Source organism: Erigeron canadensis, chromosome 1 (genome assembly GCF_010389155.1).
Source record: "Erigeron canadensis isolate Cc75 chromosome 1, C_canadensis_v1, whole genome shotgun sequence".
Taxonomy (NCBI): Eukaryota; Viridiplantae; Streptophyta; class Magnoliopsida; order Asterales; family Asteraceae; genus Erigeron; species Erigeron canadensis.
In genome coordinates, this window is record NC_057761.1 from 60,508,438 (window position 1) to 60,521,773 (window position 13,336).

At 35.2% G+C, this 13,336-nt stretch overlaps 1 protein-coding gene across 2 annotated transcripts; it reads right to left on the minus strand.

Annotated features, from left to right (window-relative positions):
- Positions 1-8,753: 8,753 nt before the first annotated feature.
- LOC122598182 (cysteine synthase-like) lies at positions 8,754-13,032 on the minus strand. Of its 2 annotated transcripts, none has more exons than XM_043770792.1 (7): positions 12,738-13,032; positions 12,072-12,641; positions 11,925-11,976; positions 11,757-11,806; positions 10,335-10,394; positions 9,889-9,969; positions 8,754-9,078 (listed from the first exon to the last, which is right to left on the minus strand). In XM_043770792.1, exons 1-7 carry the CDS (start codon positions 12,987-12,989, stop codon positions 8,986-8,988), a joined length of 1,158 nt encoding a protein of 385 aa, XP_043626727.1. In that variant the 5' UTR covers positions 12,990-13,032; the 3' UTR covers positions 8,754-8,985. The 2 variants fall into 2 exon arrangements, with proteins under 2 accessions (XP_043626727.1, XP_043626720.1); XM_043770785.1 differs by having other exon boundaries at positions 11,757-11,836; positions 12,738-13,031.
- Between the last annotated feature and the right edge of the window lie 304 nt (positions 13,033-13,336).

A 13,336-nucleotide genomic window follows, 5' to 3' on the forward strand; every position in this document is an offset into this window, starting at 1 on the left:
TCATCGACGATTGATTTAGATTGTTAGCGTAACATTGTTTCTCGTGATCCTTATCATATTGTGTGAACCATTATTGTACATTAGGTTAGAACTAGTGCACTTACTGTGTTGAGACCTCTAGTTTGGAGTATGTGCTTAAAATCACAAAACAATCATACAATTCAATCCATATTCCACCTCACTTTGTCATGAAATCCGTAGTTATTCAAAGTTGTGTTGTTTATGATGATGAATCGAAAGAAAGAATAAATTGAAGTTAAATTGAAAAATCCGGTTGAAAAGTCAAAGTATATGGTCATAAATGAAATTCAATTCAATTATCCATGTAAGTTGATCAAAAGAACCAAAAGTGAAATGTTCCAGAAATCATTCTAGTAAATCGCTCAATTGAGAATCATTACCGTGTTTCATTCCATATTTCCATCAATCTTGTATGAATACCGAAGAAATAGTTTGAGTTATGAGGTCTTGATTCGATTTGTGTACTAGCCTATGACTTTTAGTGTGCAATAATGAGTTGAGAGCTTCATATATATATATATATATATATTGGCACATCTTTTGCTAATTCACTCAAATATGAACCGAGGGGAGTGCACATTGTGAGAGTGTGATGCATGTATTGTGGTAAACTTGAGGTTTATTAGGTTTAATTGCACATTTATATATTTCTATTTGCTAGTCGTAAATCTTTTGATAGTTGTAAGTCTTGTGAGTTGGTTGTATTATGTGGTTTGGTTTGCATTACTTAGTTTCGCCCAAGTGTATTTCGAAGGTTGCTTGAAGATTGAGTTTTACAAATATATATAATCGATATAATTCTTATATGGTGTTTCTTTGGTGATAGGATATATTATGGGATTGTAAATTGACTTGTCACATGATGAATGTCTTTTTCGGGACGAAAAAGAGTTAAGTTGGGGAATGTGATAAACACCTAATTCGTATAATCTTAAAATATGAAAATGGACATGTTTTGTGAATGTTAATAGAGGATTAGGGCGTTTTTATGTTTGTTTAAATGTTTCAGGTCTTTGGTGACAAATTGAAGTTAAATGGATCATTAAGAAGTCAAGCAAAGTCGAAAACCAAGTCAAGAAGTGTCAAAGCAAAAATCTAAAAAATCGCCATTTCTAGGAGGCAGTCTGGGACGCCCTGGTGACCATCTAGGACGGCCCTAGCTACATCAAAATTCCGAATTTAAAGGGTTTTATTAATTTTCAGTTTATATAACCTTCATACACGACTTGGGAAGTTACAACTTCATAATTTCTCATCCCTCGAGCAATTCTTCACACACACAACACCCCAATTTCATCATCATATCATATTTTCATGGAAATCAAAGCCTTTATTGAAGAATCATTGATGAAGATAATAGGCTAGGTTTTCTTTGATCATTCTCATGTGAACAATTATGTAAGATTTTTATGTTCAACCTTTCTCATATTCATGTTGGATTAGATGTTTAATTCTTAATTGTGTTTTGCATCTAATGTTGTTTGGATTTGAATGAATGATTACATGTTTATGACTTTGAATGAATTTCGTCCATTTTTTGGTTCCAAATTATTGTTAATCATGGATTATTGAAAGAATCTCTCATGAACTTGTAATTCTATGTTAATGAATTGAAAATCTAGTTGTGTCAATTCCTCGGTTTTTCATTATCGTGAATCATCACAACCGATTACTTTAGTTCTTAAGTTTATTCAATCCAAACGGGATAACGAATCATGTCTATGTGGTTTCCAACGAATATAGGTTAGGTTACATATTTGAAAGCATAATTGGGAGCATGAGAATGGTCTACTTTGTTAATTGAAGTATTTTGTTAAGTTTATGTTCAATTGTAGTTTTAATCAAACAAATCAATCAATCAATCGAATTTAAGTTTATGTCTAGTTCAATTAACTTTTGTAACTTGTTTAACACTTTCCATTGATTCCCTGAGGATACGATAGTCTATTTACCCGTACTAATCATTGGTATTTAGTTTTATTTTTGATCGGTCCAACGACATCGATCAAGGATCGATAAATGTTTAATGATAACATGTACCGCTTTATAACACGAGCTAATCGAGCTTGAGCTCTGGCTCCTAAACATGAAAACGAAAATCGAACTAAGTTAATCCTACAAGTATTCAAATAACTATATATACGAGCTTCAAGCTTCAGCTCGAATTGAGCTCCACCTACTAAACATAGAAACGAAACTCGAACTAAGTTAATCTTACAAGTATTCAAATAACTATATATACGAGCTTCGAGCTCGAACACTAATGAGTCGAGTTGAGCTCAAGCTCAATTTTGAATATTTATATGAGCTCGATTCGAGTAATAAATAAACAAACAAGCCTAAATATACTCAAACTCGACTCGACTCGGCTCGTTCCCACCCATACTCTGCATGAACCTTGAGAACTTCGACTCCTCCACTATTTATGATCTCACGAATATTGCAGTACTTTGATTGGTGTGTCTTAAGCCCTTTTGTGAACACGGCTTTCTAGCTAGGGTAATTGCCACAACATAGGGCTATCCATATTTGGCAATACACCAAGATCACTAATAAATTTCTTAATCCACATGGCTTCTGTCATGCTTCCGCTAACGCAAGGTATTTTGATTCAGCACTTAAAATGCAATGACTACTTAATTAGAGCTTCTCTAAACGATCACACCTCCATTTCATATGAAGACGTAGCCTGAATGCGACTAATAATCATCTCTATAGAAGCTAGCATCTGGTGTAACATTTTTAGAGTCGACTAATAATAATCATCCCCTTCGGCCGTGACCTAGTGTAATTATTTGGTCAAACAATACACACTTTAGCGGTCGGGGGTAACATTACTCTGAGGGGTGACGAAGTGTATGAGGATATCGCTGGTCCGCTTGAGGAAGCTATGGAAGCCTTTGCAAATGTTGATTCTAGTTACCTAAAAGGGCCTTGCTGAAGGACCTTGTTGCTGACGCCTCGCCCTATTATAGTTTAACTCTTAATGCTCCCTTCTTGTGTTTTGTTCTTTCAAAGAGTTATCATTCTAGCCCTGTGTGCCAGTTTAAGAACCGTATATGGTCATCTTGCCGTGAAGACAACTTATTTTTTTGGGACATGTGTGCCATATTGTTGGACCAGTTAGCTTGGAGGTGGTTGTGTCATTGAATATTTAATATGCTTATGTATGGTATCTGTAAGTCCCAACTTAATCAGATGGTACTAAACTAGAGACACCTCTATGTCAATAGTGAAGTTTCTTTGCAATAAGTTCACCAGATCTGGACGAGACCAGCTAAGGTGAACAGTATACCAGGTTATCTAGAAGGTTTACTTATTAAGGTGACAATTCAAGTAAGTAAATACAATGCAATAATAAATTAACTCATAAAGTAAATGGTGAGACAATATGTATTTTTCATATGTATTTTATTTATTGATTATAAACAAAATACAAAGGTTGATGCGGAACCAAGATATTACAAGTATGTAAATATCCTAACAACCTATGAAATACAATTGATTTAAACTTGGAAAATTCTCTTGTCAATCGAAACACTTAAAGTTGTGAAATGTTCCTTTTTGCGATTGAGAGAATATTGCACAAGCACACCAATATATTGCAAAGTGTAAAAATGCAAAGACTTGTTATTGTGTTGTGCAAAGGCCTCTATTTATAGGCAAAGGTTGACATTGGGAATGTCAACTTTGTCGTACAAATATGGTTGGGAGCATTTAAGGATGTGTGAACTTTTCCTTGAAAATGCTAAATAAAGTATGTCAGAGTACATACTTTATCCAACCTGCTTTGTACTTTATACTAAGATAATATCTATTATCCGGGTAATGGTACATAAAACAATAACGGCAATTTCCTCGTAATCAGTGTAAAGCTTTGTAAATTCTTTACACTGATGCTCTCCAGTCTTGATCTGGTTAGATGGCTACTGGGCTTCGCTGCCATGGCCAGTCTCTTTCTTCCATTTGATGTCTTCGACTTCAACTAGACCGTCTTCAGGTTTGGTCAGATCTTCAACTGGAGGAAGTCACCAGTTGCATAAACTGTACGATGCAACTTGACTTCTCATATTTTTGGACAAATCTTAACGTCTCCAGATGCAACTGGAGACTAGCCAGTTTTGCTAAACTGGACCTAACAGTATCTCTTCTTCTCTATGTGTTTGTATGGTTGCTTTTTCCGTGCAATCTGTTTCCAGGTTTATATCCATGCAAGTAGAGGCGGAGCTAGGATTTTTGTATATAAGAGGCACGATGACAAAGGTGGTAACATGAATGCGATAAGTTATGGGTAAGTTCGGTCATTAGATTTTTGATGCCTAGACGAAATGTTTTAAAAATGGCCTTTTATAATTGAATTTAGAGAATTCAAATATATGCATTAAAAAGTTAAAATGGCAAAACTAATAAATCTAGTTTAAATGGAATAATGTAAAAAAAAAAAGTGATTCAATGATATTTAAATGATGCATAAAATCTGAAAATAACCAAATTATACATATTTGACATATTTGTTTAAAACTTTAAATGAAGAGAGTTTGAATTATAAATAATTAAATAGGAAAAACTAAGCTTTTATATCCAAGGAATTAGAATGAAATTCCTACTAATATACAAGGTTTAAAATAAAAACTTTTATATTAAATAAATATGTCATCTCATCAACACATGATGCTCTTCTTCCTCATGCAGCCTCTGCAACTTTCTGACTTTCAAACATTTTTTTTTTTTCAAAAGGAAATCACTTTTTAGTCTTACCACTACAAAGTTCCATATCTACCCAAGTAGAAACCTTTGAAGCCAATGGCATTAAAAAATTAAGAGAAATTATCACAAATGGTCCCTGTGGTTTCCCCGATTAGCATTTTCGTCCCTAAACTTTTTTTTATCACTAAGTGTCCCTGTGCTTTTCGATTTCATTGTCAGACGTCCCTGCGACAAACGACCGTCTATTTTGAACCGTTAACCCCCTCACGTGCTTGCCACGTGAGGGTAAAATCCTCCACTTTTACTCAAAAAACACAGCCTTAACCACCAAGGAGGCTGGAAATAGGTGATTTACAGACCATGACGACCAGAAAAACGAATCTCGACGGGAAAGCTCAAGAACACGTCGGAAAACTTGAAAGACCGATTTCTCCTTCGTTTTAGAGAGTAACAACTCGAAATTAGCACCAAAACATTCTAAATCAGATTCCGAACAAATCCTAGGCAACTGTTTTCTGTTTAATCGTCGCCGGAAAAAATGGTGAGTTGCCGTAAAATTTTAAAATCTCGATGTCTTGCTTGTTTCTTCGAAATAGTACTCAAAACTTGAACCAAACTACTCTAAATCAAATCACGAACAAACCCTTGACGATGTTCACAATTAGGGGATTTCTGATAGTCGTAATCAGGGGAAAGACCAGGGTGGTCGACGGTGGTGGGTCGCCGGAGAAGATAGACGGTAGTGGTGGAGAAGAGAAACGACATATGTGTATAACTATATATGTATATATGTACAATAGTATATGTAGATGTATATGAGAATCATTGTGGCTGAGTGTGATGATATTGAACACATTCGTTTGGAATTTGATTTGGTGGGTTTGGGTCTGAAATCCGTGTATGTATAAGCAAATACAAAGTAAATTAAAATTGAAGGTTGGTGATTGTTGATGGGATGGAAATGTAAGTCGGTTGGGTGGAGATGTAGCAAGCCATGAGTGGTTAGTCAAAAGTCAACACCAACCATAGTTCATACATTTTAATAAGGTGGGATGTGTGGCTGTGTTTCACGGCTTCACATAAGACATACAAAAACAAGAAATCATTGCCTAAAAAACTTTGATTTGTGAATATGAGATTTCTACTTTCTTAGGTTTTTTACATTTTGACAGTTTTTGTTTGTTTAATTGAATTGAAAAAGATGATACAGGTAATCTACATAAATCTGGTGGTATATATATGATTTTAGAAAGAAGAAGATATAGATAAGGAGAGATAGATATAATATATAAAATATTACTTAATAAGGGTTTATTATTACAAATAGTCCTTGTAGTTAGTCAAAAGACGATTACGTGGCAAGCATGTAAGGGGCTTAACGGCTCAAAATGGACGGACGTTTGTAGCAGGGACGCCTGGCAATGAAATGAGAAAGGACAAGGACAATTAGTGATTAAAAAAAAGTCCAAGGACTAAAATGCTAATCGAGCAAACCACAGGGACGATTTGTGATAATTTCTCAAAAATTAAATTGTGGGCAACCTTAATAACTAGTGTGCTTTAGAGATAAATAACACACTAGTTTACAAAAGAAAGTTTCAGCCAATAGGGGCATCAAAACACCACCCCCCCCCCCCCCCCCCCCCCAACAACCCAATTCTATACTACATCCACCCCTGCATGCAAGCTTGTTGCATAATGTATTGTAGATGGTAGTCTTTTTTAGATGGTCCTCGCGAGCGTTCCCTTGAAGTTTCATTCAATGTCTTTTCAATATGCACGCATCTAATTTATATAATTTAAAATAAATTGATAAATTGTAAGTTTTATAATTAATATTATAATAAGTGACAGGAGGAAGTTACAGTATTATGCACGTAAAGTTCTTAACTACTAGCTTTCATAATGTCTATATTTGGGTCAAATTCAACCATATTTTAGGAATTTTTCCTTTGTCGGCTGTCCATGTGCCGCCGGAAGTCATTGTTGGGCTTCGTCAGCTTATTTAGGTCCGCCAATACCTACATTAGGTAGGTGCAATGTCGTTAATCTGTTGTCCGACGCCTTCATAGATTTGATGATTTTGGGACTGACGAACCTTAAGTTGCAGTTTATGTAGGGGCGGAGGTGTGTAGGGGGTCGGGTTGTCCATGGCCCACCCACACCACCTACAAGGAGGAGTATATACTATAAGATCTTCTGTATATCGTAGTATATTTGAAGATTTGGCACACCCTAACACCCAAAAAAAATCTTTTTTGTTTCGTTTTGTGTGATCATCACGTTGAAAGAGTTGGTGTATTGGATTTTTAGTAGGTTTTTGGTTTTTGTTTTCTAATAACTTATGGTATCCAAGGAGTATGTATCTGTGTTGCAGTCCAAGGTAGTCCAAGGTAGAAGACGATTAGATATGAACATTATATATTCAACTTAGGGATTAATCACGGGAAGATCAACGTACTTTCCCATTTGTACACGGTTGCCCGTTATATTTATTTATTGATGAAGTTTACCCACATACTTTTTATTTGTACACGGTTGACCAATATTACCGACTATCACAGGTAAACCGGTCAACTTTGGGTCAACCGTGTACAAAAAGAAAAGTATTTGAGTAAACCTTATCAATAAAAAAGTTTAATGCGCAACCGTGTAAAAATGGGAAAGTACGTCGGTATTCTCATGATTAATCCAATTTTAATCAACGTTCGTAAACATGTACTTTTTAATCAACACAACTATATATTATATTGTCAATTGTTTCATTACAACTATATATCAGATTTTAATTGGTTGAAACAAAATTCTTACATACAATAAACATTTTTTCGAGTTGCTTACATACAACACACACAACTTTAGTTATTTCCTACTATAGACATTTGTTCAAAGTTTCTTACATTCCCGGAAACTAATCTCTTACGATTTTGAAATAAAATATAATTAATTTGTTTTAGATGCCATATTGCTCCAGTTAGGATTTTGTTTTAGATTTATGAAAAAGTTTAAACATATTGATGGTTGATGAAGATAAAATTTAGAACAAAAGTGTAAACAATTTCACTTTTTTTGGTTAATGTAAGATATTTTTTATTTATTTTTGGATGATGATAATGATAATGGTTGATTGGTGATTTTTTTAATGAAGATTTGAAAGGTTTTATTACAGCGGATGTGTTTTTTTTGTGATGAAGAAATCTTGTAGGTGTTTCTTTTGAAGAAGATGGTGATAATTACACTTTTGATTATGTGAAAATGAAAAGACAAAATTACCCATCATGTGCAGGTCACATGATGGGTGTTTAACATCCGTTTTGATAATTGGATCAAAAGAGTTGATGGATTTTGGACCAAAACAGTAATATATGAAAAGCTCTGACCACAACACCACCCCTTTGGGTTAAAAAGCTGCTAACTAGCAAAAAAGGGTGACAAAGCTTCTTTGCATCCCATAGTGCTGTCGCATTAAGCGATTACCGTTCCAGAGTCGAAGCCTTCTCAAATATTGTAATTAAAACAATTCATGGAGGGGAGACAAGTTACAATTATAAAATGTAGCAACAAAAGGGGAAAAAAACAAAAAGATTTGCTACATAACAAGCTTTAGAAGTGCACCTTATTGCAAATACCACCAAGCAGTCGATACTCAAGACCAAAAAAGAAATACCAAGAAGAAGCCAATACTACCAAGTTTGGAACGCGATTAAAAGCTCAACAAGAGACGACTCAATTTTCAACCGAATTTGAAAAGAATGAAATCCCTCTAAGGTAACAATTTTTCCTGAATAATTGAAGATCAAGGAAAAAGAAAGAATAGTTGAATTTAAGCAACCTTTCTCAAAACCTACAATTAATGAAGAGAAAAAAGAGAGAGATATTATTTCGTTGGACGAATTTAGGATGATTTGGTCCATGGCTAGATCTCTAAGTTAAAATGATTTTAAGGTACTAATGGTCTTATTATCTTTTGTCCGGGTGAAAGCCCGGAACTTGTTTCTCTAGCTTTTTCAGCTCGACTAATAAAATTCAGATATCCTTCTCCCAATTAGAAGCGGAGAAAGCCATTAATAAAATTTCGAAAAAAGATTGATGCTGCAAAAGATGCAAACATCTTCATCAAGTGTAACTCTACACTCCCAAGTTGGTACCAAGAAGAGTCCGCACCAACAAAAACACAAAGATAATTCATAAGATTATTTGCTAGTTTTCTAACATATGTCCTCCAACCAATCAAAGAGAAAAAATATTAATAACCTTTCATGATTCAGCTTGCATTGCCTCACACTCTTCCCGGATTGACTGGAAAAGCACCGTCGATAGGTATCGCTCACCAAAGCTAGGAAACACAACCTGCAACCATGTCAGAAACAACCATCACATCAATATGCAAATGTTGTTACATAATCTCCTTTGGTTGCCTTCTTTACTTTTGATTTAATTACGTTGTTTACAATCATTCAATAACCAAGCAAACATGTAGCATACACCCATATGGCCGTTTGAAACATAAGTAAAGATGTAATGTAAAAGGGAATCACCACTCATTATGTTTGATTTAAAGTACTATAGGCTGAAATCTCTACAACCGACAAAATCCATACGAGTATAATCCATTACCCAAACTTTAACATGATACAACTATCACGATTCCCAAGCCAAGCTACTAGACCTTTATGAATTATAAACCAAACGTGTAGGGACAAGCAGCTAACTGAGGTTGCTATTCTACTACCAAACTTTGAGCATATAATATACATTGTATAAGCATTTAGACACAGTTCCACAACAGATAATCAGAACCTTTCGTCATTAAAAAGGCAGCCATCAACAATTCTGTTCCAAAATTTTGCACATGTAGGCCATGTGGTCCTAGTATGTAAAAACTTAAACCACACATTTTACATTTTTACGTACTCATTTATACAACTCTGCACATATGCCTTAAAATATATTCTAGAACTAATATCTGCCCCCCAGGAAACATATGCCATCATAACTCTGTACATATAACTCCTTGTATTATTTATAATTATATATATACATATATATTGCATAGTTACATATATAACTCTGTACATAATATATATACACATATATATTGTATAGATACATGTTCACATGTCTATTTGAACTTGTAAATTATAAGGCAGTGATGTATACCGCAATAAGTTTTCCTGCGTTCTCAGGTCTCTTTCCAACCTTGATAGCAGCAGCGGCTGCTGCTCCAGAAGAGATGCCCACCTTAAGAGGGCATAAACCACATTAACTAACTGTGCAAAAACAATGAACTGCAAGTGCATACCCACAGCATTCTTGTAAACTATAAATAATGACAAATAGCACTTCCCGTATTTACAACAAATCAATCCACACAAAATTGGAAGTATATTTGCAAAGAGAGTCAGAGCATAAAAAATATTCGTCTAGTATACTCCGTGTTTCTAGGGACACAACCAACTGGTTATTTGACCAGTTCAGAAGCAAAATGAAATCAGATAACAAAATAACAGAAATCCTGTAAGAAGAATATGCAAAACAGAAACCCTGGAAACTTGGTACATAACTGTAAACTTGTTTTGAATAATAACAAAAAAAAATTCTCTTACCAACAAGCCTTCTTGGAGTGCCAACTGCTTTGCAGTCTCAACAGCTTCATCACTGGAAATCTGCAAGTCGATGTTCAATAAAAGTCAGGTTAAAACTGCCAAAAAAATTAATATGGCATAATGTCAATTCCACTGATGTAGTAACAATCACAAAAACTGAATTGGATATTTTAGTCATTCTATGGCAAAGCTTTGTTGTCTAAATGATATGTATCAAAAGCAGAAACAGCAACAAATACACAATTCCAACAGAATATATAAGAGAACAGCAAGTAATTAACACGCACAAAACCAACTGAGTCGACTGTTAAATTGATAGGCTGGTTTCGAGAAGCTCCCAAACTGATTTGAGTCCCAGCAACTCCTACAAGTTCCACGACCTAACTTTCTGAATAAAAAACACGGTGGTCTATAGCCTTATTATACCAAGCTGACAAATACCTAACTTGGTGAACAATGTTTTACTAAAAACAATAAATTACTAAGGGAAATGATAAATCCTCCTTTAAAAAGTAGCCTAAAAGTACTCCTAACCACAAGATGATGACATGTGGAAAATTTAAGGGAAAGAGATTTAGTGAAATCCACATGTCATCATCTTGTAGTTTTAGGGGGAGATTTAGGCTAAAAATCAAGAGGATATATCATTTCCCCATTACTAAACATATAACTAAATCTTGAAACCTAACACTTTGAACCCCTTGAATCTTTTCAGCCTATTCATATCACTAAACCACAAAATTCATGAAGCAAAACCTTTAAGAACATACCATGGAAGGCTATCCATTGTATCTAGGTGTTCAAAATTTATATTAATAATTGTTCACATGGTGCATAAATTAACAAATTAATTAAGAGTTCACGTGACTTGACTCAAAATCTATGAAACCAATATCGTGCTTCTCCATTAGATTCACAAACACCCAACGGCAAGTATTCAATCTTCAAAGGTAATCACTGTCCAAAACTTCAGTTGTTTAGAGATTTTTTTTTCTTCATTTTCTAAAATCATCAAAACACAAAATGACCAAAATTAAAAAAAAAAAAAAAATCCTACCTTTTATGTGGCAAAAATTTCACACGTATGTACTTCTATTTGCAAGTCCACACAATACGCACAAATCATATGAAGAATATGACAGAACTATGCACCAGTAACCTCATTAGACTATTAGAGCATCTTTTAATGCAGCTAGGAACCAGTGGAGGTTCACCCGTAATGACTCTAGGCTACCCGTAATGACTTTGTTAGCAATTGAAGTGCATAGAAAAGGATAACATATAATACTCCAGATCCAAAGATGAAGATAAAGCATCAATCAAGACTCTGATTCCAAGACTCTATCAAACAAAACAAAAAGAAAATGCAGATCTAAACCAAAATCATGACATGTAACATATATAAGGAGAAGAGGACCAGACCTCTATTACTTCGTCAAGCACATCTTGATGCAAATTCCTTGGTACAAAACCTGCCCCAATCCCTTGAATTTTGTGAGGGCCTGCACTTTTCACATAATAAAAGCTAGAAAAAAAAAAAAGGCACAGCTTTAAATCAGATACTCAGTAATATGTCCCAAGGAAGCATACCAGGTTTTCCCCCAGAAAGTATGTTGCTTTCAGTAGGCTCCACGCCAATCACCTGATAGATACATAACAGAAGCAATGCAAGGAGATTATTCAAAATTCTGGTTGGAATTGGAAATGCAATATATTTGGGATTGGGGGAAGTGAGACCTTGATATCGGGATTTTGATTCTTGAGGAAGCGGCCAACACCGGAAATAGTGCCACCGGTTCCAATTCCAGCAACAAAGATATCGACCTTTCCGTTGGTGTCTTCCCAGATCTCAGGGCCTGTGGTCTCAAAATGAACCTTGGGGTTGGCAGGATTATCAAACTGTTGAAGCATGTAAGAGTTAGGAGTGGAGTTGACGATTTGTTCGGCTTTCTGAACAGCTCCTTTCATGCCTTGGGAAGAGTCGGTGAGAACAAGATCAGCCCCAAAGGCCTTGAGAAGAACTCTTCTTTCGAGGCTCATGGAAGCAGGCATGGTCAGGATGAGCTTATAGCCTTTGGAGGCGGCAATAAAGGCAAGGCCGATGCCGGTGTTGCCACTGGTGGGCTCCACCAGTATACTCTTGCCGGGAGTAATAAGCCCCTTCTGTTCCGCATCGGAGATCATACTGTTTCCTATCCTGTCTTTCACACTGCAGCATGGTTCCATTATTTCAAGCTTGGCCGCGATATTGGCAACCGACGCCTTTGCAATCTCATTCAGGTACACCATTGGAGTCCTCCCAATCAGCTGCAATTAAATTATGATTCATTTATTATTTAACAAATGAGAAATTGGTGTATTTTGATTTGATTTTTAAAAACGGAAATGAACTGAGAGAGTCACCTGAGTAACATCGTCTGCGATGTTAAGAGCGTCTTCTTCATGTGATTGTTTGACGACTGGAGAAGTAGAAGATGATGCTGATGAAGAAGAAGAAGAAACGGCTTTACATACAGAAGATACGGAGGAGGTGTACTTGATCTGGTTCAAACATGGTACATCAACATGTTGATGGCGGCGCCGATCCGTGCTACCAATATTGTTCTTGTTGGGTTTAAAAAGACTTAATTTTGTTTGAAGAATCAACGAACCCATTTTTGCGCTCTCTCCCTCTCTCTCACCAAAAACAACCACACATATATATAGAGATAGATAGATATAGGTAGATTGAGATAGAGATAGAGATTCAGACCGGGTCTATTAACGACATGAAGTTAACCACATGGACTTAACTTCCATTAAATTTTAGGATTGAACTACGTTACAATAAACTAAAATATGATTGAGATATTCTTAAAATGTTACATGGCATAATTCTTGATCGACACGTGTTATTTTAATTTATTAAATTAACTTTATTATTAGATTTAGAATTAAACTCTAACTCTTGGCTTATTAATACAAAAAAGTATAACCTTATTTGATTCATCGTTTTTTCATTA